A 27,253-nucleotide genomic window follows, 5' to 3' on the forward strand; every position below is an offset into this window, starting at 1 on the left:
CTCTTGATATGAAAGGATGTTCTTCAAATAAAATCAACAGAAATTTGATTCAATAACCAAAAAACGTTGATTCACATCGATAGCTCCGATTTCACAACGTAATTCTGGCTTGATAAGCAATGAAGAAATGCATACATGCATGTAAAATCGAGGACATGCCTTTACAACCCTCTATAATTTATTCCTGTCCTTGACAGATTCCCCAATCTGCTTTTTTTCCAGTAAAACCTTCGTTGTAGTTATATTCTGATAGGAAACCGCGTGCGTGTCAAAAGCTCGGGAATGGCCCGGTGGTTGGCAAATGCCCGGTTCCCGGGCAGTGCAAAATTTGCAAATGCCCCACCCCCGGGACTGCCAAGGCGGGCAAATGCCCTGCAGTAGCCCGGAGGGGGGGGGGGTGCTGGGCGTAGGTGGAATTGACTGATGCATAAACGTACAAATGAGGTGAAAATTGCTGTGTTATTGAAGATGGGTTTATGTGAAATTTTACAAAGGGTATATTCTAATTTCTGTTTTAACACAGTTTTATTGAGTGTTATTTACTAATAGAAGGATGTTTTTTTAAAATTAAACTTTTCTTCGGGCTTTCGAACAACTTTAAGCAAAATATAGACTGTTCACAGTCCTCTATTTTTCCGTAAGATCATCGAGATCGAGCGCTTTCTGTTACAGGCTGCCAACTTGCATGAGTGTCAAAACTACTTAGGGGGCGGGGGCGGATGGGAGGAAGCGAGAAAAATAGAGGGACTGTAATAACATCACTACAGCTCGCGTAGCCTGCGTAGCTGGCGGTATTGTGTGGGTGCGAGAAAGTTTTGACGGCGGAGCCGTGTTCCAAAAAAAAGGAGTAGGGACGAGGCGGTTGAAATACCGCCTGCCAGAAAACCCCGGTATTTTGAATGGTCCGCACACCAGTGTGCGGGGAAACGGATTGGTCGAGGGCCATACATATGTCAATCATGTTAGATAAGCCTTCGCGTATATTTCCCAATTTAGGGAGCAGATGGCAAACTGGAGAAGACGTACATGTAAAGCGATTGTGATTTCCGCTTTAGAAAGAGCATAATTGATGACCAAATTGCCGAAATGGCGTCTTTAAACTTCACAGCGCTGGAATTGTCTTAATCTAGCCGTAAGAAACAAAGGTCAAAGAAAATTAAAACACTTTACAACTGCATCTGAGATCAAATCCTATCAGGAACACCTACAGAAGAATAAACCACCGGAAATGGTTACTCAGTATGCATGTATAAACAAACCAGCTTCATGACCTTTTAATGTTAAGCCTAGTGTTGCAAAAAAAGATTTACTCAGTCAAAGTTTAGAATGATACATGCACTGTGTAGTGCTAGTAACCTTCGAGCGAGAGCCGAGAAAATAAAAAAACCTCTGTTCAAGCAAACTCACAAGGTCACGTTTCACATTGTAACGAGCGTAGGAGTCGTGTTTAGCCTGTCAACGCTTATTTCCCTAATTGGGATCAGCTAACGTGACAAAACTGGGCGGCATTCGAAAAATCATGGTTCTCTGGCAGGCGGTATTTCTCGCGGCTTCGCCGCTCGTGTCGGCTCCGCTGTCAAATCTCGCTCGACTATATTACAACGGCTCCGCCGCCAAATCTCACTCGACTACTACACAATACCGCCAGCTACGCAGGCTACAGCTCGCGTTCAGGAGGCGTGACAGGAATTTCACGCCTTTTACCATTCAGTAATTAAGAAACTCCGCTGGTGATGAAAAACATGCCAGACACATTTAGCATCGATTACGCGTGTTTACAAATATCTCTTTTCGAAACCATGATTTTATAATGTTTCTGGGCCATTCCTCGAAATAAAATTGGCAAACATGTACAAGAAAACATTTTCCTAATCAAAATGCCATAAATCCTTCGTGTGTTAGCGCAAGATGTGCCTTATGGTATGAAAGCGTACGTTTTATGTAAAGGTCGACTTGTCAACGACTTGTCAATTTAGGCAACTTAAAGTAAACCCGTTGTCAACGCAAATTAACTTCTATAGTCTAATCAAGAAATGGTAAACGTGCAGCGTGCAACCATGGAGTTATGAATGCACGCGGGAGGTTGCTAAGCACGAAAGAAGCGTAAGAGTCGCACGAGGCGATAGCCGAGTGCGACTCTAGCTTCTTGAGTGCTTAGTAAACCTCCCAAGTGCATCCATAACTCCATGGTTGCACAGCTGCAACGTTTACCATTTCTTTTATAACATAATCAAAAGAGAAAAACATTATTTTCCATTTGCCTTCGGTTGAGTCATCGGTCCGAGTTCATGTATGGTACCATCTGCCCGCGCGTAAACAAATCATGTTCTATGTTTTTCAAAAACTTGCCTTTGAGTTTTTCTTTCGCTGAATCAACCGTTCTCCGTCCTCAGGTAAACTGCCAAACGTTTTTCGTTGTTATTCTGAATGGCATCTGTCTACTTGCTCTTAATATTAGGGTAAAAACTTTGAGGGAACTGAAAACTATAGCTGCAACTATAAACACCAGCTAAAAAGACTCTAAAAAATAAGCTAAAACTAAATAAATGAAATAATTATCAAGCTTATTTATGTGACAATTTTTGAAATAAACGCAAAGTAGAAATGAGAAAATTTGACTGTAATTCCTTTAGAATAACAGGTAACACTAATTTTAAAAAGAAATTAACTAGCTTTGTATCGAAATCTGTCTGGGGAAATCCAGCTATGAAAGTTAAAGTTGAAACTGAAATTCGCCGACACACAGCCGGCGCTGAAGCTGTTGTTTTTCGACCGTTCTCCGAACGACTGTTATGAATGAACACCAAGGAACAAAATAATACACACAGAAGTTATTTTTTGAAAAATTTATTTGAAAACTCAAATGTTTCTGTACTCAAATGAAATTCGCTTATTCCAGCGTTATGTGCCCGTTTAAACTCAACTAAAATTTTTAATCGATGCGATGAAAACTTCACAACAAAGCTGTCTCGAATCTGAGCGTGTTTCCTAAAATATTTGCTTGAATTTAGCATCAGCTTGACCGAAAAGTCAATAACACAATGCTAATTGATAATTTTCCTTTCCAAACAGACTTTCTCTTCTATAAAAAAAACACAAAATGTACCTTAAATCTTCGCTCGCACGATTTTCCTTCAGCAGATTCTAGCCGCGAGGAAAACAGTGATTCATTCATCCAGGGCAAATTTGTCGCTTGATCTTTTGTCTTTTTTCCTTCAAAACGACAGCTTAGTATTTTCTTCAACTTCCACTTTTCATCTGTGCATTTCATCGGTGTATTTTACCGTCAGGAAAGGAGATTTGTTGAATTTGCCTAAATTTTACCGCGCTAGCTCAGTTTCTTAGCGTGCACCCACGGGAAAATGGTAGTGGCGGACTGACCAATCAGAGCGCGCGATTTAGTTTTGTTATGTTATAGAGCGGTTTTCACTTGAGTGTCGAAAAGTAATTGGTTTTGCACTTTCTACACGATGCGATTGGCTTAAAAGATTCGCGCCACCTTTTCATCCAATCAGAAGTAAAACCAAAGCCAATTGTGACGCGCTCGCATACATTTTCCCGCGCTTTGCGTCAGCCACATGTAATTACTTCGAGTTTTCATTGGTTCAATGTATTGTCTGTGTCCTATGTGATTGGCCAGAGTAATTACTTTGGTTTTGGTTTTACGACACTCAAACGAAAACCACTCTAATGACTAATCAAATGCCTGCGTTGCTGGTACACCGCGCTCCGTGAACACGAGCTGTGGTGATGTTATTACAGTCCCTCTATTTTTCTGGGATGGACTAGCATCCCATTCAGGGGGGAGTATCAATACTCCTAGGCATGATTCATGCTAAGGAAACCGGGATAAGCTCCTGAGCCATGTGGGCCATTTGCTCATATGTGCCTTTACCTTTTTACCTTTTTAGTCTAACAGACATTCTTCAATATAGCAGTTGTTTTCTGCGGAGTTGTATCTTAGTCTAGCTTATATTTCTTCTTCCTAAAACCTGTGAAATGTTTCACTGTTTTCTCCAGCTCTACAATAAACAGCTGAGCTAATGTAACCTCATCACTTGTGTTTTTTGGTTGCTGTCCCTTTTTCTGTGTATTCCTCATGAAGTGAGGCCGAAGTGCTTGCGAAGCCGAGATTTATTATGTTGTTCTGTCCTTGGATTGCAGAGCAAGGCAGAAACACTAGTTACCTTTATATAATAATATTTTATTGTATAATTCTTGGTTGGTGTCTGCATGCAATGACTTCATTTGGTCATCAAGAAATGCTTTTGGCAATTTCTCCACACTCCATGGTGGCCAACCTAGTCAATTGTCATTGATGTGAGAATCTCTTTATGTCAGGTAATAATTAATAAAAACATGTAGCTACCTTTGTTATTTCTTGTTTCAGAATCTTGCAAAGAAGACTCAAGCATTAAGGCATAATTACACCTATGAAAATCCCACTGAAGTAAGTAAAATTAAAGCTGTGGCATATGTCATTTTCTAGTGTACTAAATGGTGTATATTGAGAACAATGACTTTAGTAAAGATACTTTACATGCCTTAACTTTACATTGGTGCAGAGACCAATGCATTGACTAGGTTTTAGCCACATAAATGGATGCAGAGCTAGATCTCAGATTAACTTAGTAATCATAACAACAACTTACATGACCATCGACAAATACCCTAAGTGATTTTACTGGTAAACTCCATTTTGTATCTTCTGCTGAGAAATAACTTTTAAAAAAGCTGATTTCACATATGCAGTAGAGAATGTGGCTATCATCTTCATCTGAATTGCTAGATTCGTACAAATTTTTTTCAAACAATTCAGACTTTTGGAAAAACATGATGGAATTTAGAACGCTTGAATCGTGAAATTTAAAGCCCTCTTTTCATATTCTCTTTTATAAATCCCCAAAAATAATCGCAAAATCTGGTATCCTGGAAATTAAGTACCAGTAAGGTAAATATAGATCATGATTATTAGACTTAATTTAAAGTGTTGTAATATTAATAACTATCCCGGTATTCTGCTTGTTTAGGATCCACAATACTACAATACCAAGAGTGAAAACCTGTCAAGCCAACTACCACTTGCTATTGACGAGAAGTTTTCTACAGAAATTAACATCAGCAAAAATAGCAGTGTTGTTCACATTCCTACTGATGTCTTCAAAGGAGGTGGGCTGATATGTGTCATGTAAATGTTTTGGTTCATGAATTTATCACCATACATTACTTAACAAGGCTGCAAATAATTGTTCCTTGAAAAAAGCACAATAGTGATTAAAAATTTGGCCAGGTCGCCATCTTGGTCCTCTACTGCTTTGGTTTTCAATTATTTCTTTAAGTATTAATTGCAAATCTTCCAAGGCTGCTACCCAAGAAAAATTTCTGGGCTGTTTGTGGCTCCTAAAATAAGAAGTTAGGAACAGGCAGTCAAATCCTATAGGCACATGCCTGTAGACTTTGGTTGTGGTCTTCCTGGTCATAATGTCTGATTGCAGGCTGAATTTTGTTAATTTTTTCAGTCAGAAAGGTGTGATGACTGGCATTTTATTTAGAGCTCTGTTACTGAATTTAGGAAACGTTTTTAGTTCCGACCTTTTTTTGGCAAACAAACTTATTATTAATGTAAAGTCCTTGCTTTCTATTAACAGGAGTGAAAATCCGGAATACCATTAAATGGACAAGTGGACTAGATCCATATTTCAAGGAAAATGATGATGGTACATTGCTGTGGCAATATTTTGGAAGCTCTGATGGAGTGTTTAGGATATACCCAGGTATGAAAGCAAAAAAGTTGTACTAAGAACAAGTCACATTGTTATTTTTTCGAGGATATAGTCAATAAATATTGTAATAAACATCCTTTCAATGCCAGAGTAAAGTCTGGTTAAGGTAATTGTGTTTATGTCTTGTTTTTCCTTTATTTAAGGTTTTAAGTGGCAAGATTCAAGTGAGACAGATGTCTTTGATAATCGGCGACGTGGGTGGTAAGAAAGCTGGACTTCTTTCTTTTGAAGTTTTAACATACCATAAGCTGAACAGCTAGGAAGTTTTTTTGGTTATTTTTTTCCTTTATAGTTTCCTAAATAATGAAAGTATAGGCGGCGATCGTGCGCGGTCATGCCTCTGCCTGGTCGCATGGTTGGAGCAATCATCAGCGTAGTCCTGCTCAACAAATCTTCATTCATCATTGCTTCAACATGCATTGAAATTTATTTTGACAATTTCATCTCAAAGTTTTGTTCCAGTGGTTGAGCGTGAAGTGTTCATCACTGATTCTTCTTACAAGTCATGTAAAATTTCAGGTATATTCAAGGCTCAAGCTCACCCAAAGATGTAGTTCTCCTGCTGGACTTGTGAGTAATTTAAACCTGTTCAAATTTATGTCCTGAAATAAGCACCCACACTATTTATTAAGGGCCTTCCTTTGAATGTGTACCCAGCGCCCTCTTCTATACTAGGGAATGAGAAGATTTCTTGAACAGGACACCTACAATGGCCTTATGGGGGTTCATTGCTCACTCATCTGCCGACTGTGTGTTTTTAAGGTGGCTCGACTGGATTTTTTGGGGTTGATACCTCCCAACTTTGAGCATTAACTACGTCGGCATGAGTAAAGATATGGAAAAAATGTTACCACAACTGTATTATATAAAGATGAAAATTTCTTATGATCTGGGTTTTATTGCAATCGGAGTCGCAATGGCAACGTAATGACGCCATTACGTTTTTCATTTATCTTTGTGTTTCTCTGTTCCAGGAGTTTTTTTAAGAAATCGCTTTAGGGAGTATGTACCTGCTATAATTGCCTCCATTGTGGCAAAGTTTGAACAAATTCTATGAGAGCGTTTTCGAAATATTTTGAAATGTAGTTTTAAGAATAATAAAAACAGTGAAATAGCATGCTACCTACACAATTCGCTAATATTTTAAGAAAATGATAAGCTTTGGGAACGAGGCTTCATCCCATAGCGGTTTGATTCCATTGAAAACTGCATACGAAAAAAGAGGGGAATTGCTCAGGGCGATTGCGAGTAAGAAGAATTTTATTAACTTGCATTTAGCTGCTTTTGATACAGTTTTTGGGCGTAATTTGGTCCATGCCTAAAAATTTCGCATTTTTCCAAAAACCGCTCGATAAATTTTTCTATAAATTGGGAGGCATCAACCCCAAAAAATCCAGTCGAGCCACCTTAAGTCAGGGCTATATAGTAACTCCCTCTATTTATGAATAAAAACGGGTAAGTTAGCCTTTTGAAACAAGAAACAGTTGGCATTATCTTTAACTGGCATGACAGGATAACGAGACTAATTTGATCCAACTGGAAATTCCAAAAAGTATTGTCATTCTATGCTTATAAAACATGTTTGTCGAGGGTCAACTTTTGTTTTTTTTTACGGTAATTTTCTGTTTCTTTAAACCCGCAAAGAAAAATCAAGTTTCAGTTTTATTTCTGTCAGATATTGCATTTAAAGCCCTTCTAACTATCCAAGTCATCTGTTTGACAGGGCGATTTACAAATAGCGTATTCCCTTCTTGTAAGAAAAGACTTTTCACACCAGAGGACTGAGAGAGAGAGAGAGAGGACTGCAACAAGTTGTAGCTTTTCCCATGGGGAACGTGGAAATTAAACCCTTTCTATATCAACAATTTATATTATAATTTTGCTTTTACATTATAATTGCGCTCGACATAAATGCATGGAAACAGAACAGTAAATTAATTATTTTTAAGCCACTTTTTATTTTGATAATAGGGAGCTTAAGCAACTACTACGACGACCGCAACGACGACTTCAAAAAAACAATAGGTTTAATGATTAAAACAACATCTATGTCACATTTCTTTGACGTCCACTGCACGACTACGACGTAAAACCAGCTCCTAATTTGACGTTTTATGGAGGTCGTGGACATACGACGACGAATTTCCCTTCATCTTTTTGAGCCTGAATAAAATACTTAAGAATTCAACTCCAGGAAAAGTCGCCTGCATTTGCCATATATTGAGCGGGTCCAAATCGACGCGATTAAGTTTGAAAGAAAGCAAATTCATTTTTTTAGCGACGTTTTCACTGCCGCCGTCGTCGTCGTCCTTGCTTAAGGCTAATGTTTGTGCAGTAAGTGACCTCGCCGTCTTGTAGTCCCCCCTTCTCCCGTCAGCATGCAGTAAAAGCAGTGTCCAATAACTCTGACCTAGTATTCTGCTATACGGCCTACTGAATCTTGTTCTTAACTCGCTCAACGGGAAAGTGAAGCTTTTTTGTGGAATTCAAATTGCAGAAGAACTGTAATCAATTTTGCTCATCCAAGAATTTTTGGGGCCTAGTTAAAATGTCTTTTGGGCTAGCACACGCTACAGCTTGCCTGAATGGCAAGCTGTAATAAAAGTGACTAGTTGGTACATGTATCTCCTGTGCCTCTTTTTTAAAAGAAGAAAGTTAGTAAGCCCCTGTTTTCTCTTAAACCCCCCTCCCTGCCAATTATTCTGTTTGTTGATCACAATTTATGACTAAACACTTCGTGCACATATTATCATGAGATGAACAAAGTAAATGTCTTATTTATCTGTTGTTCTATAAATCATTATTTAAGACTGAGCATTTTCCCATTTCCAAAACAGGGGTGAAAGTCAGACCATAAATATATCTCCCTGCAGTTTGGTACCAGTATTTTACTTGTTAATCTTAAAATTAATAGTCTCCTCTCTCTTGATCTTGATAAAACATAACCTTCAATAACAACATCAAAAACAAAATCTCTGGACTTAATAGAGGATACACCACGGTATACATGTATGATGTAGAATAATGGTATAATTCTTGGTGCAGTGATTAACCTATCTCGTGTAGACATTTCATTCTGTTTCTGTTGATTTGTTGAACATTATAGGAGTGGTAGTATGGCTGGTCAAAAACTGTCAATTCTTAAACTTGCTGTAACGTCTTTACTTGAAACACTCCAAGAAAATGACTTTGTTAATATTGTTGTAATGGTGAGTAATCTTAAATGAAATAAAACATATATGATACAAATAAAATATTGACATGCATTGCGTAACTATAAGCTCAGGTAATTTGTACTGTAAACTTTGATCTACATAATTCTGTCAGAAAAAATTACTGGTGGGTTGTAAACTACTGAGTTTTTCCACACATGTTAGCCTTTCCCTTCGTTATTGGCATGGATGAATATATAAACAAATAAAATATAATAATAAAAGTATAAAGACATGTAAATATGGCGTTTTAATAATATATAGATTTAGCCAGGGCTGAAAGCGAAGCTCTCAATAATATTTATAGTTTGTTCAAACAAAATATAAAATCGTGTGATGCGAAGCGGCTAGGGCAACGTTAGAGAACGGTAAAAAACAACAATAGGTCTAATTAGCAAAAGAGCAACTTTGCATGTGCAGCACACTTTTTTGTACATTTCTTCGCCGTTGTCTTGCCCGACTACAACATGAAACTTCCCGAAACTTCTTAGCTACACGTTTTGAGGAGGAATTGTTGTACGTGTTCTCGTTCACTTTTTTTTCACTGCCACCCATTTTCACCTTGCATTGGTGGCCGCTAGCATTTCTCATTTTGTCAGCCCCGCTATTTCTTTGTTTGTTTTTTTTTTTTTATCTCTCGCTCTAGATCCTTGTGACCGTTCTCTCTCGTTGAGCTTCGCTGGCCTGCCTCCTTTTTTTTCTTTTTCTCTGTCTTTCTCTTGCTCTATATTCCAAATTTGTGGACATGACAATTAATCTAAGTTAATACTTTAGACAACATGGATACAGAAACAATTTCCGCTTTCCGTTTTCGTCTTTATTGACTCTTTAGTTGTGTCTGCTTTACAAAAGGCGGGTTGCTATGCGATTTCCCGCCAAAATAACCGAGTTGCATTTGGGTTGCCCTACCTGTTGATTGAGTTATTTTACATTGGTAGGCCTGTGGTGCAGACGAACGGTCATTTGGGCGGTCGGTGTACGATCACGTGGTAACCAAATTTTCTGGGATGGGTAGATTTACTTACCTATGGTGCTCCGCTGGCGCGCGCTTTGCGTGCGCAAGAGCTCCGCTTTAACTAAAGAAAGTAACTTAAACGTGGATTTTTCTAAAATAGTAAAAGTAACACGAGTAAACATTCTTAACATTTCTTAGTCTCTCTCACAGCTGTTTTTGTCTCGTCATGTAACGCTCCTCCCCAACAAATGGCTGTTTGTTAGGAAGAAGTGTTGCGTGATGAGACTAAAATGGCTGGGGAGAAACTAAAGACTTACCAGATAATGGCAAAAACCGGCAGGCTTCTTCTCACTGCACTTGTCTGATCTGGCTTTTGTGTGATGTAAAAGATCCATTGGGGGCATAAAGTAACAATAACTGGCAGGCTAAATACCCCCTTAAGCATCTTTCCGTCATAAAGTATGTGAATGGGGAGGAAGGGGAGGGTACCTTGCATGTTACATGTCGTGTTTGTGTAGATCCCCACTGAGTAGGTCTGAACCCGTGAATTTGTATGTGCTAAATGATGCAATATTTTATTCTTTGTATAATAGGTACATAATAAAGGAGCCTGTGTACAGCTGCCCCCTTCCTTCAGATTTTTTCTGAGGGCAGGGGGTGGCTGTATGTAGGCTGTTAATAAAGGTACTCACTACAGTATTTTTTTTCTTTAAATTCGAGTATGCAAACGAAGGTGATAAAGATAACAAATTAAACTCCTACATGGTATGCCAAATCAACAAGAATGGTACTATTGAAACCAACCAGGTGAGTAGTAAAGTCCCCTATTTATCTCTAAGATCGTCAAGATCTAGCTTGACATCAAGTGCTCTAACTGAAACAGGCCAGGGCTGTCATTTAGAGGCGGGGCCCGGGGATTTTCCCCAGGCTACTATGAAAGGGAGGCAAGAAGAATATTTTTCTCGCCTCCAAAACTTTCCCCCATCGCCTAAGTTGAATTGATACTCAACACCAGGCTAGACTCGGTACATTCAAAACCAAGGTAGCCACTCATTAGGGTAGGTGCTCCATTCCGACAATCTTTTGGAAAAGACTTTGAAAGTAGGAGACTGTGAACAGTCAGTCAAGTGTATAACCTGTCACAATTTGATGCAGTTCTGTTGTTTTGTGCTTGCTAAGGAACAAATTTAAAAATGAAGCTGGAAAGAGTTGACAGGATACTAATGAGTAGGGAGACCAGTGGCGGATCCACAACCTCGTCCCCAGGGCTTTTCCCTTAAGAAATGGGTTGGGCGGGAAAAGGGGCTGGTCACGTGTCCCCTCGTACACCCTAAAATCCTGGGTGTAATAAATTAGCGCTATGTGAAAAGCTAAAATTATGCGTAACCTCACAGCGCGCGATCTTGGGCGACCTTTTATATCTCTTGACGATTAACGAAAAGTTTTACAAGATTTCCTTTTCGTCACAGATACTGGCTATGGTATTTTTTTGCTTTCCTCCGATTTCTATGAAGGGGACAGCGAGTAACACTTATAACAACGTTTATAGAGCGATATAAGTACATATAAATGACAAACAAGCTATCGTACAGGCATAAAGTTTGTACTGGAAAAGTTCGTTTTCGCGACTCTTCTGATATTTTATTTCATTTCTCGCGAAGTGGACCGCCGTACACAGTCTAGTTCTATTTACCTTAACTCTCAGCCATATCATAGCGACACGCGTTGGTTTAGACTTATCTTGTATGACCTGTATTTTTAAAAAATGGATTGACCTCTGCGATCAAACAACTGGCAACAAAGAAAAACTTGCGTCCATTTAAAATTCACAGAGCTGCAGTTGATTCCAGTCGATCGGTCAATCTTCTCTTTGATATAAGGAAAATCCTTTGTACTTATCCTCGGAAGAGAAAAGATATATAAGAGGTCTTCAAATGTTTCAGATCGGCGACCTGTCATCGTTCCTGGCTGGAGGGCTGACTTGCATCCGGTGTGGAGATTTGTTTGTTTCATGGTCGGGTTGTAGAGAAGACCAGACTCCATAGTCTCCATAAAGCATTTTGATGAACAATTTTGTTTCTATTACGGTTCAATTTGTTAAATTCACTGCAGATCCTGGTGGCAAAGGCCCGCATTTTTGTTTGACATGGACAAAATCACTCTCCGCTTGATTGTACAGTAATTCCACAGTCACGATGAATTTCTGAAGTACCACTCGCAGTCAGTCAAGCCAGGTCAAGCGTACCTCTTAAGATCCATTAATGTATTTATTATTCGAAATTAAGTTGAACCGTTGGTAGTTGTAGATTTCAGATTCATCTCTGTGTGCATTTTTGCATGCGTAATGAGCCGTGAATTCACACGCGATTTAGTTACGAAATTTCTACCAGCTCAGTTTCCCTGAATTTGATCATCCATTCAAAGATTTTCAATCTGACCAAATGCAGAGAAGTTCTCTTAAAATATTCACTGCTCATTACGCATACAGGAATGCCGATTTAAATTTGACACCAGTCACGGGAACGACTAACGGATTCATTTTTTCAAATAATCAATTCATTAATAGAATCTTTTTGGGGTAAGCTTGACCCGCGGCCCTGGCTGTTAACGTTGGATTTTGTATGCCTTCTCTTTTATTTACAATACCGACCGGTACAGACAGATGCATCCGCAACCGGTGCAGCAAACAAAGGTGGTCTTACCTTCTCATGCCTTTTCGAGAGAGCCGAAATACAAATACCGGTAAACAAATATGAATGTCCACAAAGGCTGAGCTTTTCCCCGGGGAATCTATTCTGAGGTTCATTCACCAATCACAACACCGGAAATTATTTGCGTCATGGCATTAACATTACAACCAATCAGAGGCTGTCTCCAACATTCCGGGGAAATGGGAACACGATTATCGTCGGCGATTCACAGACGTCTCCTCTTCCGATTTTTCTGAGGGAGGGGGACGTCTGTACATAGGCTATTTGACGTCATTTCCTCGTTAAACACGAAATTCTTCCAAATTTGGTCATCAGTAACTGGTTATGGGGAATTATGCCTGTGCTTTTAGCCAATCAGAATTGGGGATAAATATTTGTTTATTCTAGAGCATTTAATGGATTAATTTGTTCACTGTTTTAGGATGCAGATTGTTCAGACTACCTTTTACAAGCTACTCAACAAAACAAAAAGGTGTGTCAGATTTGTTGTCTAAGAAAAAAATAGAACGATTTTGATTGAAGCTACAGTGTTATTGGCATTATTAGTATACTGTAAAATTCCGAAAATAAGCCCTGGGGCTTATATTTTTCAAAGGCCCTTGTGGCTGGCGACGACCCAAACAAACAAACGAGAAACGAAACTTCGAGGGGTGTGTCGCAGCAGGTTAGATTAGGGACTATTTTACGGGTCAGCAAAACAAGAAAACCACGGAAAACCATAGGCGACGGTTAACGGTGATTTAATTCCAAATTCCAAAGACCGAAATCTATAGACCAAAGATTGACCGTAAACTGAAATAACAATACAAAAATCTCTATCAATTTGGCGAAAGGGCGATACTAAGACAAATAACGCGTAATCAACAAACTAAGCTTGAAAACGGTAATAAAGCGATTCTATAACGATTAGGTCGATAACAAGACGGTAAAATCGACGTAAAAGCTACATAAACTAAAATTAGACAATAATTCCATAAATCTGATCTTAATCCTTGTACTATAAAGCAAAAGTGTGGGCGTCGCTCTAACAGGCGTTCAAATCTGCTCTTCGCTCATGAAACAATTATAAATCAATTAAGCTTAAATCTGTATACTTGTACAGTAACATTCGTGTACTTTTACCCACAGACTAAGGAACGAAACTAAACAAAGAAATATCAAAAAAAATCACTTACATATCGGTCCCGAAAACAAAAACGATGTTACGACGCGAATCCTACTTGACTTTTCCTGACCAAAAGGACGCTAACGCGCGCTTTTATACCTTCGTGGGGACGCCGAAATTTCTCATTACGAAACCAATAGAAAATGAGGTAAACATTGTAACTATGCTAGTAACTAGGATCAAAGCATGAAAATCACGAAATCAATGAAAGGTATTGTTCTTATGTCTTGTCCTTTACAGCCCTTTTTGAGAAGATTTTTGGAGGGACATATATTCGGAGGGGCTTATCAAAAACTGATTGGGCTAGCCTTATAGCTGGAAGGAAATTTACTGTTTTTCCTTTGTTTTACTTTGTATTTGAGGGCAATTTCCAAGTACAACCACCGGGTAAGGGGGGGGGGGGGGCTATATATGGAGGGGCGATTTAACGGAGGGTCTTTTGCGTTGCGAGTTTAGGGGGCTTATATTTGGAGGGGCTTATTTTCGGAATTTTACGGTAATTTATCTTATAGCATTAGTTGTTATCATTGCTCTATATAAAATGGATGTTGACCCATCATTAAATTAATAATGATGAGTAATACTGCAGTCTTTAAAAAAGAAATCATTTCATCAAGAATAACTAACACTTTGAATGCTGAGAACTAAATGACAGTTTTTCGTTATCTGCATTCATGCTAACAACAATCCATGAAGCAAACTTAATCTTTTCGCATTTTTCTACCAGTTTTTAAAGCATTTTGTTCCAAAGGCCAAAGCCCATGGGATTGCAACAGTCAGCGGTGGATTTAAAAAAGCCATAAGTATACTGAAGGTACTTTAAAATTCATTGAACATGATTGTTTGTGAAAAGAATATCATTGTCTGAACATTGTGAATGAACAGGGAGTACTGTAAATATTTAACAAATCTTTTTCTTTAGCTAGTCTATTTTTCATCTTACTCAGTTTAAAGGGGCTGTGTAACAGCAGTCCAGTTCATTTTGTTTAATTTTGCCAAGTCACCCTCAATCGCTATGGAACTTAAAGTAAGCAAAGAAAGTACATGTAAATGACAAAATCAGTGATCCCAGACAAACAAATATGTCTCCTGAGCATTATTTTTGAAGTTGCAAGCAGCAGGGATCAACTTTGAAAAACTGTTAGGCTGAACAGTTTTCAAAAACCCTAATTTCAATCCGTTTCAATCTTCTTCAGTTTTGCCCATCCGTGGCATCTGTTGTTTCTGTTATGTTATTTTTTAAACCTTCCTTTAAAGTTTTAAGTGGCTATTTTTATGTTTCTCTTAATTTAATGGGCATTTTGTAATTTCCTAATTTGGCTGAATTTCGTGACACAGCTCCTTTAAAAGGGTTTAAAGAATATTGCTTCTGTTTTAGGTCAATTCTGTGCTGAAGTCATATACGGTACTTACTACCTTTATCCCTACTCAAACAATTTCGTCAGGGAGTAGTAACCATAAGAAAATTTTTGGCGATTTTTGCAGGCATAGCATTAAAACTTCCAATTTTTTCAAGTTCTTCAATCCACGTCCATCCTTTCCATCCTTTGCAACAGACGAAAGGAAACAGTTTCAATACCTCAGACTACAGTTTTGAAAAACAAAACCGGACCAATTTGTTTTTGGAATTCCATTTGATCGGGAAAAAGTTGTAGGTTTTTAGAAAGATGGTAAATCACACCACATAGCCCCTTTTACTTTCTGAATTGACCAGGGATTATGTTGGTAACCGGTCAAGTCACCCGAAAGTCATCTCGCCCGAAATTTTTAGTCAAGTCTCCCGAAATTGTAATGAAGAGTGTATGTAATATACCTCGTTCTTTTAGCCTTGATGAAACGAAACCAGCATGTCAAATGAGTGATATATCTTGTTTTTAAAGGTTTGATGACACGAAACAAGCGCGATGAAGATGTCAGGATGTTGCTAAGCATGACAAAATTTTCGGGCGACTTGTCTGTAAACCGTTATGTTATAAGTAGGTGGAATATGATTGTCTGATGAGTGTAGTCTAGAAAAGGATTGCTGCTAATGAATGTCAAGGACAAGGGAAGGAAAGGCTTTGACAACAATTAATACACCATTTTTGAGGAAATTCTTACAGTATCATCATATCTGGATAACGTTTGGTCTTTAATCATTCTGTAGAAATCCCGGGAAGAAAACAAGTACACATCCTCGAATTGCACACAAGCAATCATTCTTTTCACAGATGGGATTGAGGATAACGAGGCCACAAAAACGAAAGATACATTAAAGGAACTAAATGGGGACAAAAAGGTATGTGTTTTATGTGCATTTATTGGGTTAATAGCACTTTCAGTTAGCAATCATTTTTAAGGTTGTGCCGCTTGTGACGTCATCAGTCTGCAGTGCAGGCGTATTTTGGGGGCATGCAAAAGCTGCTTGTTCATATTCGTATTACCGTGGCCGTTATCTTTGAATTTATAGAAGTGGCAACCCTTAGGGGCAAGAGAAGGTGGTTGTGGGAGGGGAGGGAGAAGAAAGTACACCAGTTCGAGTGCCATGGTTCATTGTTTTGTTGGGAAACTTCATATGTCAGCAAATGGAGTCTCTGATTGGTGCAGTATAGCCGGCACTGACAGATTGATGCCTGCCAGTCAGTTGTAAGTTAATAGATTTCTTCTGTGTGCCACGAAATGACAGGCAGCGGCGTAGCTTTCCATTTTCCTTTAAACGAAGTGTAAAGTATGGACTGAGGAAACAAGCAAAAATGTATTTCTAACCTGGCATCTGGAAAATATTCTAAAAGTTCTACTAAACAGGCTTTGGAAAGCACTTGATTTACCTACTTGTTCGTGCGAGGGGAACTATTCTGGTAGGAAATGTACAGTCGTCGTTCCTGCGCTAAAAAGTGACCCGGTCAAAATAACATTTCAGATATTCGAGATCAGATGTGAAAACCTTTGTTTGTCAGGCCAAAATTAAGCCGCGCCAGAAAAGTAACTTTTCGGGCCCGAAAACCTGTTTTACGTTTGTCGTGTTTGCATTCAAGATCAAAATGATAAAATGAAACTATCAGTTATGGGAGATGATTTTATTGTCTGTAAGTGGTATAGTGTGTTTGGTTTGTATTTGTAAAATTTTATTTGATTTTTTCTGTAGATTCGTGTGTTTACTTACCTAGTTGGAAGCGAAAAAAGTGCCAGCGATTCGTCACTAAAACAAATCACATCAAAGTACAGAGGTATTGCACTAACATATTGCACTTTATAACCAAGTCTAAATATTGATAACAATGGCTTCATTCTAGATCAGATTATTTTTATATAAAATGTTGTAAATTATTAGTGCGGTCAATTTAAACTGTACACTTAACCTTCAATGACCTTCAATGAATTTATTTTCCATTAGAGATGGCTATTGTTCTTTCGGTTTTACTAATAAACAGTATATTATTAAATGTTAGTTATTAAAATTAAGTGATTGATTTCTATTTAGGTTGCTTCTTCAGGATTAAAACTTTGTCTGATGTCAGAGAAAAGGTTCTTGTAAGTATCCAGATAAACCTCAGGATTAAAACTTTGTCTGATGTCAGAGAAAAGGTTCTTAAGTATAGCTTGCTTACACACTCAACACTTGTCTTGCGGAGAGTAGCTGTGGATCTTCGCCGGCACAAATTGTAGATATTTGAGAGAAAGAAGCTTCCATTATTAAGAACTCTTGCTTTTAGGGACCTTTACGAACACATTTTTCGGCTCCATTAGCTCAATTGCGTTGGTTCAGATCTTTATATACATACAGTTGACTCCCGATAACTCGAACCCTCGCTAACTCCAAGCTCGCGCTAACTCCGGCCAAAATAGATTTCCCCTGGATTTCCTTTATAGTTCTCTAATTTTACCCTCGCAGGTAACTCGAACCCTCGACTTGTTTCTCCTCAGATCATTTCTATATAATTTTACCCTCGATAACTCAAACCATGTTTTGAGCCCTTAAAAAGCCGGGGAAAAAAGTGTACTGGCGTCCGAAACATCGCATTTTGAATTTCCCATTGAAGTGTTGTTGGCATATAGTTTTTTGCGTGGAGGCTGATGTTGTTTGTTACAAATCTAACGTGAAACAGTTTTACTTCTCAAAACAGTATAACGCAAGCTATTTACTAGGCTATGGGTTTGTTACGTTACGTTTTGATTTATAACGTAGAAGAATCGGTCCATTTTCTCTCGACATTTCTACAATTAAATGTGATTAAAATGCTCACTGTACAGTAAAAACCATCCTCGGAGACCCAGGAGCAGTAGTTAGTCGGGACGATAAAATGTTCGTGGTGAAAGTTTTCACTCCTGGGTCTCCGAGGATGAGTTAAAACTAGTTTTTTCTTACTTCTGATTGTTTGCTTCTAGCTCCCGATGAATCGAACTTTTTTTCGTTTTCCCTTGAAGGTTCAAGTTATCGGGAGTCGACTGTAGTTGATAACGAGCAGCATAGATCCTTGAACAGTTAGACAGCAGAAAGATATATTTCTTTGAATTGTATTTTATATCATTATCTCTCTTTCTAGTTAGTTTAACGCTTTTTTGTTACCTATCAATTCAAATCCACTCTTCTCTACCTCCAAAGACAAATTTTCTAGACATGTTATCTCTATGAAGAGGGTATTTTTCAGTGATAAAAAGTTCCTGCTGCACCTCGCTATTACAGACTGTCTCTTTTAAGGAGAATAACTTGCTGTTCTTGCTAGGGTTAACGCAGTTGCGGGAATTTTTTGAATGAGCTACTTGAACTGTACTTTTTGTCTACAGGGGTAGGAATTAAATATTAAATTGGTCGGCGTTTCAATGAGGTCGATCCCTACTCCGAAATGGCGGTGTCTCGTCCGCAGTTTGCCTCTAAATTTCTCTCCATTGTAAAGATTGAATTATGCATTTTTCTCGTCACAATATGGCTCAATTTTTCACTACGTTTGTGTTTAAAAATCCAGTTAGAATTTTTCCCAGAACTCTGTTAATGTTGCAAGATGGGCCACTCTGATTAGGAAACTGCTGTGTGGGTCTTTTACCCCTCAAGTACCTCACTTTGGGTAGTCATCTAGATGAGCTTTTGAAAAAGGATCCTGTACCATAGGTTAAAGTCCCTGTTGGTCATCCATTTTGTCGTTCTAAAACTATATCCTAGGTAGCCGTTATTCGCCGGCGCTTTTTTCCTCTATTCCTTCTCCTTTGGCCTTGTTGTGTTCAAATGGTGTAAGTTTCACAATACACCTTTTCGAAAATCTGTACAGATAGTATACTAACAGCTATGTTTCTTTTGCCATGTTGTAAGGAATATGTGAAGGTTCTGAGTCGCCCATTGGGATTTAGCTTGGGGGACAACACTCCGGATTCGTCTTGGACTCCTATTTATCTTGACAAATTGGTGAGATACTTTTGTTTAAGTTGTTCCAAATTTTGTGGATAATCGATGACCTGGCACTTTAGAACTGGCAGTTGTAGGGATGCGTTGATTCAAGTACAGTATAATTACTTAAAGGCAGTTGATGATAAGGATTGTAAATAGTAACTATGTGAAACACTCATTAGTTGGAGAAAAGCTTAAGGCTTCTTCATCTCAATCCATATGTTGTTAACTGGTATATAAGCTTTCTAATGGATAGGAAAAAAAGACTAATATTTAAGGGTGTTATCTATAAATTGCATGCTGTGAACAAAGGAACAACCCAGGGTAGTGTAAGTGGGCCCCATCTTTTTAATTTGTTTATTAACGATTTGGCCATTAGGGATAATGACCTTACCAGCATAGTTAAATATGCTGATGGCACCACCCTGCTAGTCAAAGTATGTGAGAATGAAATAGATCTAAGTTCTCAAGAGGTTGTCAATCAGTTTTTCAGTTGGACACAAGGTAATTCCATGGCATGTAATCCCAAAAAATGCAATGAACTGATACTTTGCAAGAAGGTTGCTCATGATATAGATCCTGTGAACAATATAACACAAGTTTCTTGTTTAAAAGTGTTAGTGGTTACTTTACGCATGTAATCACAGACTTAATGAACATATTAAGGTTAAGCTGCTGGGGGCCAATAAGTGTCTTAATGTGATAAGATGTTTACGTAAAGAGGGATACCAACAACCAGATATAGGTTACGTTTTTAGGTCAATTGTTTTGCCTAAGCTATATAACGTACGGTCTTCCTATATACGCCTCCTCAATACCTGTCTTTATAACGGTCAAGAATTTTCTACAGCGCTGCTTTAAACGCAAATATATTTGGTAACAAATTGACATTTACGACGTTTTAGAAGAGGTAGATCGCTCACTATTCAAGAAGATCTCCAGTATACCCGGCCACCCTCTGTACCCTTCCAACCCCAAAACGTAATAAAGTTCAGCGCGCCTCTGAGTTCCTAGCAGTCAGTTCCCCAGGGTTAATACCCAGCGTTTTAAAAATAGTTTTTTAATAGGCTATTTTTCAAATATAGAGTAGCTATTTAATGTAATATGGATCTTGAACGTTAAATTCAATGCTTCTACATGGAATTTTTTAAGCCTTGTAATTCTTTCTGCTGTTTCTAATGTAAGTGTTCTTGGTTTTTAGCATGTATTTTTGCTTAAAAAACAATTAATATTATTATTATTTTTTTATTATTCCCTAGATGAACTTCACCAACAACAATTCTGTCATTACAGAAGTTTGTTAGGGGCACCTTTTACTGTAGTTACAAACTAAGATTATAACACGTCTTAAACAGACGAAACTTTGTTGCACAATGTCTTTCTCCAGTAAGGTTGATAAATAAGCTGGTGTGTCAGCATTGTTGATACCGGACAAACACCATGGAAGATTAGCATTGTCAGACAAAGCACTTGAACTTGACCTTAATTTCTTCAAAAAAACGAGTGAGGTATAACCGTGTAAATTGTTTCTTTTTTTAAACAGGGACTTGGTTTGATGATCACACTTGTAGCTCCAGTGTTTAACAAGACTGTAAGTACATGTACTGAATTCAACCTTTCACTGTAGACCATTGATGCTAATTCATGCTGGATGACAGTCATAAACACTGTGGCATGGTCCTAGTCACGTTGTAGATGAACAGTTGGTTGGTTGAAAATATAACCTAAAATCAATGATTGATTGGTTTTTCTCATCGTCCGTTTCCGTTCACCAAAATGTCGTCTTGCTTAAAAACATTACTATCCGAATCCTTATTCAACTGTAGTGTTGCTTAAACGAGCTATGTCATGATTGGTCTCTCGTGAAAACTTTAAAAACGCGTTGGAATCAGAGAATACCCTAAAACAATGGTCAGCTTTATTTAAAGTAACTCTACTTATTGTTGGTTTTCACATGACGTCACTAAAATCGGCCGGGAGAATTTCTAAGCTTTTGTGTGACGTGGCATTTACATGACGGCCGGGAGAGTTGTCATGCAAAAAAGTGAGGTATTTCGGGGGAATTTTGCTATCTAAACAGTTCATGAATTAGAGAAAGTATTACTTTAATGTTAATGAGTTCCTCGAGGAATAAATTCAGGCTTCTGTACCAAAACTCGGTAATAGATGTTTTTGTTGGTTTCCGTCCTCCTTGTTGGTGCCCATCCAGGTGGGCACCAGCATGGCGTCTCCATACAAATCTCTTTTTTTAAATTTGGGTAAAACATTTCTTCGGATATCTCGTATACGGAATATTCTTCGGCTGACTTGAATCTTGGCGAAAAACTTGGTATATTTACCTCCTTTCATTTCCCAGATTCCGGACTTTATCTATTGAACGGTTTTGATTTTTTTTTTATCTATTTTGAATGGCGTGACACTTAAAACCAGCAATATAAGCAAGGAGTCGTAAGTACAATCAGAACGCTGTTTTTACTGGAAGATGCAACGTTCTGCGCTCTTAGTGAGAGTTGTGATTACGACCCTGATCCTGACGCCTGTTAAAACGACTGGAGATCATGATTGTATCTCCGTCATATAATAACTGTTAGTGCAATAATCCTTACATAGTCCAGTCATTATGACAAACTTGCATAAACCTAACTTTTCACTTGTAGATGCTACTATTTACATTAAACTTTGCTTATGTCAGGAGCATAAAGAGCTTCTTGGTGTAGTTGGAACTGATGTGGCTTTGCCTCAGTTAGAAGACACTGTTCCAGGAAGTGAGGTATTTTGTAAAACGACTTTGTTTTCCCGTGCTTACAGATGTCTGCGGTTTTGATACATATAGGTATCTGGTCTGTGAATAAAGGGTCGTTGAACTTGTTTCATCGTTGCAGGTTGGTGCAAATGGATATGGGTTTGCCATCAACAACAATGGCTTTGTTTTGTTCCATCCAGCCCTTGACAAAGAGGTAAAGATAAAAATACATATATTTTTAAAAACTGATGTTTTGCAGTAGTAGGAAAGGTCAGGACGCACTAGGTGATAAGTCTGCAAAACGTCCCAGTAGTGCAGAGCTTTCAGAGGTGGCTGTATTCGCAGGCTATAAGGTGACATTTCGCATCGACAATAGACCTTTTTACCGATACGGCGGTCATAGTGAATTAATAAGATTTAAGGAGTATTATGGGATGCCCAGGGGCGGGGGGGCGGATATGAGCAGGATCAGATATGCTCGTTCAGTATTTACGCGCGCTTTTCGGGCCAATTTTTCTTCAAGTTTTCCTAGAAAAAGATTGTAATAGTAAAAAAAGATCGTTGTGCCGCTTTTGGATGTAATAATAATCGCCTTTTTCCCGAGAAATATACAGTGAAGTTCTCTTTTAGCCCAAGAAGCTCACGTAAATACTGAGCGAGTGCCCCTTAGGCACCCCATAATACTCCTTAAATCTAATAACTTCAATATGGCCGCACGTTGTACCACAGCGACTCGTAGTCTAATGGTGCCAATACGGAAGAACGGGGTCTTCTTTTCAGTTGGCTTTAATTTATTCTGCATCCCACAGTTACTGTGCCAAGGTGCATAACAAACTATTTAACCTTCTTGTAAGCAACAAAAATGTCCTTATTTGACTTAAACGTCTGATCTACGAAATGAATTTTTTGTAACTCTATGAAGTAGTATCACTTATTGACTGGTTCCTCGGGCAGACACTGGACTTTTTTTGACGTAAATTACGACGAGGAGTTTCTTATCTTCACTCATTCCCTTTCGGACCAATGAGTAACTTTTTAGTTGGTACAACAAGAAGAAATTGTATGTTATTTGTCCTGTCGTAGTTTTATTTGTTTTTGTGAGGTTTAACTTGTAAAAATGCACAAAACTCTGTTTTATTTTTTTTACCTTTTGCCCTCTGCATGCACATTTTCAAGTTTTAACTGGACTAGTGTAATTTATGCACCTCACTGCTAATCTTTTATTTATTTATTTATTTATTTTTTCTTTCTTGTTACGTTTTGTTGAAGTGGTTAAAGAAATATTGTGAACCAGCTAATGGATCAAAGTTGGCTGATAAGTTTGTTGTAAGTTTGTCACTTGCTGCATGTGGACTCAACTTCAGCTTAGCTGATGATATTCTTTAAATGTTCGTTTAACTTAACCAATTTCGTCTAAAGATTTTAAATTTGGCAATCAAGGCGGTGTATGCAAGAAGGCCTTGACTGGCTTAAGACAATTTGCGGAAAGCGACATACTGATTCGATTGGTTTTTATTCTATTTCGTACCCGAAAATCATACCTGGCTTACAAATGCACAAAAAGATATCGTAGCGATTCAAAAGGGTTTATTTATGCTTACAAATATAGCACGAAAAGAAGTTTAAGTCAAGAATCCTGGGGTTTTTGATAAGAAACAAATCCAAGAAGACATGAAAAAAACTCCGCACTCAATGTTTTATTTTACTTGGCAGTTTTGAGAAATAGTCGAAGGAAAACCGTTTTCCATTCATATTTTTAATTTGGAAAATCCCTCGCACGTCATCTTGATATTTTTTGAAGAGAGGGATCTTCCTTTAATCCCGGACTCGAAGTTAGGGAATGCTGAGGTAAATAAAGACTTCCTAGAGGAGTAGGGGGCTTAAAACATGCGGACCAGCGGCTCTGAGTTACAATTAACTTGCAGGGATGCGATATATTAAGGCTTTGTATGTTAATTTTAAAGATCTTGGGGCTTAAAAGTAGTCTAAAGCACATGCGTAGTAGTTGTCTTCCTGCTGCCAGGGGAATCCGTTTGACAACATGTAACAATGTTTGAACATTATGTTGCACTCACTACTTTAAATCCGACACGCGGCGATCTCCTGCGCTCACACTAACTTCCTTAAACCTTACAGACCTTCATTAGACCTTCATTACCATCATTACAACTTCGTTACCTTCCTTAAAACGCCACATACTTACCGACTCTCTTCCTGTGGCTTTCAACAGGTCATATGCGGCAGGCATAAACATGTTAGTATTAAACTAACCTAATAATGGCGGTTGATTATGATTAGTAGATACCTGCAATTATAACGTAAAGTAAACTCGCAATACTTTTCCTGAGAAGAGTCGTAAAAGGGTTGTAATAAGTGTGTTTTTATGTTAATGTTAAAGCATAAATCATTCTTCTTACCGCACAACAAAGCCACGTTACACTGAAAAGTCTAAAATGGCTCGTGACGATTTTTCTGATGTTTCAAAGAGCCTTAATACTGTGATAAAGGTATTGTGTCAGATCCTCCCGCCCTTACTACTCTGAGGAAATAAAAAAACGATTGTCTTAGCCTCAAAGCAGAATTGAAACAATATATGGTTTCGTGTTGTGCCTGCTTAGTGGTTCACAATACAGGTTAATGGAATACTCTTTAGGATTCGGTTCTTGCTATTAATACCATCTTGGACAAGAATTTGAAAATTTTTATATTGTTCAACAACTCCATGAGCTATTACTTGCTCAAAGCCTTGTTAATTGACCATTAGGTTTCATGGTTTCATTTATATTTCCTCTCTGGTATGCTATGAAATAATCCCATTTCTTGTCTCGCGTCTCCTGATTGATTCCAATACAAAATACTGCGCATTCCTTTCCTTTGGTGTTGTATAAGGTGCTTTTTGGTTTAATCAGAATGAAATTTCTTGGTGTAACCATTCGAAGAGTAGTCTCCCTCGCAGCTGTTTTTTGGATGTCACGCCAACGGTCCCCCAAAAGAGAGGGGGGTGCATTGTGTGACATCCACAAAACGGCTGCTGAGGGAGACTATTCGGAAGAGCTACTGTGCAGTGAATGCTTTTGAGAATTACCAGGAGAGCATGCAGCATATTGTTACTTACAAAAATGCTATACGATGATAGGATAAAATGGCAAAATAAATAGTGACGTTTATTTTGTACTTGTATCTATTACTTTAGAAAGATCCACCAAATATTGCTTTGGATGAGGTGGAATTCAATGCCTCGAGTGCAAAACAGGTATGTTAAAATGTAAAATGTCCTTTTTAAATGGAAATGTTACCGTTGTAAAAGGCAGTCTTCCAATGTTTCTGCCTAAATTAACGACTGACCTTTTTAGTACTAACGGGTTTACAGCCCCACTGAGTTTCCAAATCCTGTACCAAAATAGGCGATTTCCAGGACTGAGTTCCCCCGGGGCCTCTGTTTCAAAACGAGGGTAGGTGCTCAGCTTTTGATATGGAAATCTTTTTTCATTCTCATGCAAATAAAACTCATTTTCACAAGAAAGGTTGTGCACCTGGCCTCATTTTGAAAGTGAGGGTTTTTGGAACTCGGAAGGGGCCTATTGACTTTCCGTTTTCAAAAAAGTTCTCGTGTACACGTATCGTTTTCATTGTTTTAGCCTGTCCACATGTATTCGTTCTCAAACAGGAATGGATATTGGCCTCAAATTATTCCGGCGCAAAGATCTTTTTCTGTTCCTTTGAACTCAATTGTTTGATCAGAAAGTTTGTTTTAACAAGCAATTCTTTCGCTTCCTGGTTTAATAACTCAGAACCTCTGACTCCTGTTAAGTCGTTTTACGCTTCGATTTTCGGATTTGTTAAAAGTAGCCGTACTAATTTTGTCTTAATATGAAAAAAAGGCCGGAACATTTTACCTGAATAATAGAAAAATTGAATCGAGGTATGCTCTAAATCTTAAAAAGGTAGGCTTCTTCACAGCCGTTCTTTGGGTCACAACGCTCATTCCCGCAAATGGGAGGAGCGTTGCGTGGACGCTATAAAGAAGGTAACGCGGATGTCATCGTTTAATAATAATTCCCTTTTGCCTGTCCACACGAGTACAAGAAAATGGCGTTTTCAAAAATTTCCATCCCTCTGAGAGCCTTTTCAAAAATCTTTTTTTCGGTAATCGTTTTCATTGTTTATGTAGTCCTGACTGAAGGTCAATACACCCAAAACTTTCCTTTTTGGGGATTTATGGACTGGGCCATTGTCAGGGGACAAGGAAAATGAATCTAGACTGGATCCAGTTTTAACAATTATATGTCGAACATGTCATCACACTTACGGAGGTCGTTTTAAGAATGATTGATATCTAGAAAATTGTCCTGTAGAATTCTAAAAAATAGCATATTTTTTCAAGAACACGGCTTGTGACGATGTACTGAATATGTACACAGTTTATGATATAATAAGCTTTTTATTTAGTTTGTTCCACTGATTAATTTCATGAATGAATTTTAACTGTTGTGTTTCAGCTTATGCGTAAGATGATTGACAGACTAACTGGCAACATGTCATTTCCAAACCGTTTAATTTCTGAAGACAAGGTTAGCTATTGATTTCTCAGGTGTCTACTACTGACACCAAGCAGGAACCATAACCCACAGGAGAGAGCGAACCTCATACTAGGCCTATGTCACGGCGTTTTCACGGACCGGTTTATTTTTAGATACATGTTAGAGAACTTTTTCCTGCGAACATGAAAGTTCCGCTCAGAGGCTTGTTTGTGTCGCAGGAAGGCTGGAGAGAAGGAAAAATTAGTGCGCATAGGACGATGGGAAGGGGAAAGAGAGACTCCCGCCTTTTTCATTTTTTCCATCATGCATCGCGGTATTTTTTTAATTATTGCTGTTTTATTGAAATACCCCTAATTGCAAGGTTATCATTAGATCTCATCGACCGTAGCCCCTTCGGGCACCTCGTGAAATTTACACCACATAGTTTTAGGGTTAAGCACCGCCTTTACAGATTGGGGTTTAGCACTGCCTCTACTGATTAGGGTTGAGCACTTCCTTTACTGATTAGGGTTAAGCACTGTTTTGAAACTGGTTAGGTCCTTGTTTTTGGTTTGGGGTTGATGCTATATGTACTTAAATTATTTCACCTACATCCTGCAAATCCTCAGTGGCCTAGTGGTTAGCGTAGGTAAGTATAGTGGACCATCTGAGTCGTGTGTTCGAATCCTACTGTCTTTAATATCAAACTTTCTTTTCCTTCAAATTGAAGAGACTTGCACTTTCATGAACATTTCCAGCTTGAAATATCATCTAAGTGTGATATAAAAGCAGAAAACAGTTTTAC

The 27,253-nt window shown here is 38.3% G+C and overlaps 2 protein-coding genes across 2 annotated transcripts in view; both read left to right on the top strand.

The window, feature by feature from the left end:
* The first annotated feature begins 1,908 nt into the window (after positions 1–1,908).
* LOC140948885 (voltage-dependent calcium channel subunit alpha-2/delta-1-like) lies at positions 1,909–9,010 on the top strand. The gene is made up of 7 exons (XM_073398152.1): positions 1,909–1,920; positions 4,391–4,450; positions 5,031–5,169; positions 5,649–5,774; positions 5,927–5,984; positions 6,303–6,353; positions 8,890–9,010. Exons 1-7 carry the CDS (start codon positions 1,909–1,911, stop codon positions 9,008–9,010), a joined length of 567 nt encoding a protein of 188 aa, XP_073254253.1.
* A 1,702-nt stretch (positions 9,011–10,712) lies between these two features.
* LOC140948886 (voltage-dependent calcium channel subunit alpha-2/delta-3-like) overlaps positions 10,713–27,253 on the top strand; it is a 39,285-nt gene continuing 22,744 nt past the window's right edge. The window contains exons 1-13 of the mRNA XM_073398153.1: positions 10,713–10,757; positions 13,083–13,133; positions 14,554–14,640; positions 15,973–16,104; positions 16,951–17,032; positions 17,287–17,336; positions 19,111–19,203; positions 20,729–20,776; positions 21,878–21,955; positions 22,068–22,142; positions 23,198–23,254; positions 25,122–25,181; positions 26,428–26,499. Coding sequence (XP_073254254.1) covers positions 10,713–10,757; positions 13,083–13,133; positions 14,554–14,640; positions 15,973–16,104; positions 16,951–17,032; positions 17,287–17,336; positions 19,111–19,203; positions 20,729–20,776; positions 21,878–21,955; positions 22,068–22,142; positions 23,198–23,254; positions 25,122–25,181; positions 26,428–26,499 — 930 coding nt within the window. The remainder of the gene's footprint in view (positions 10,758–13,082; positions 13,134–14,553; positions 14,641–15,972; positions 16,105–16,950; positions 17,033–17,286; positions 17,337–19,110; positions 19,204–20,728; positions 20,777–21,877; positions 21,956–22,067; positions 22,143–23,197; positions 23,255–25,121; positions 25,182–26,427; positions 26,500–27,253) is intronic.

This window comes from Porites lutea, chromosome 9, assembly GCF_958299795.1.
Source record: "Porites lutea chromosome 9, jaPorLute2.1, whole genome shotgun sequence".
In the NCBI taxonomy this organism is placed as follows: domain Eukaryota; kingdom Metazoa; phylum Cnidaria; class Anthozoa; order Scleractinia; family Poritidae; genus Porites; species Porites lutea.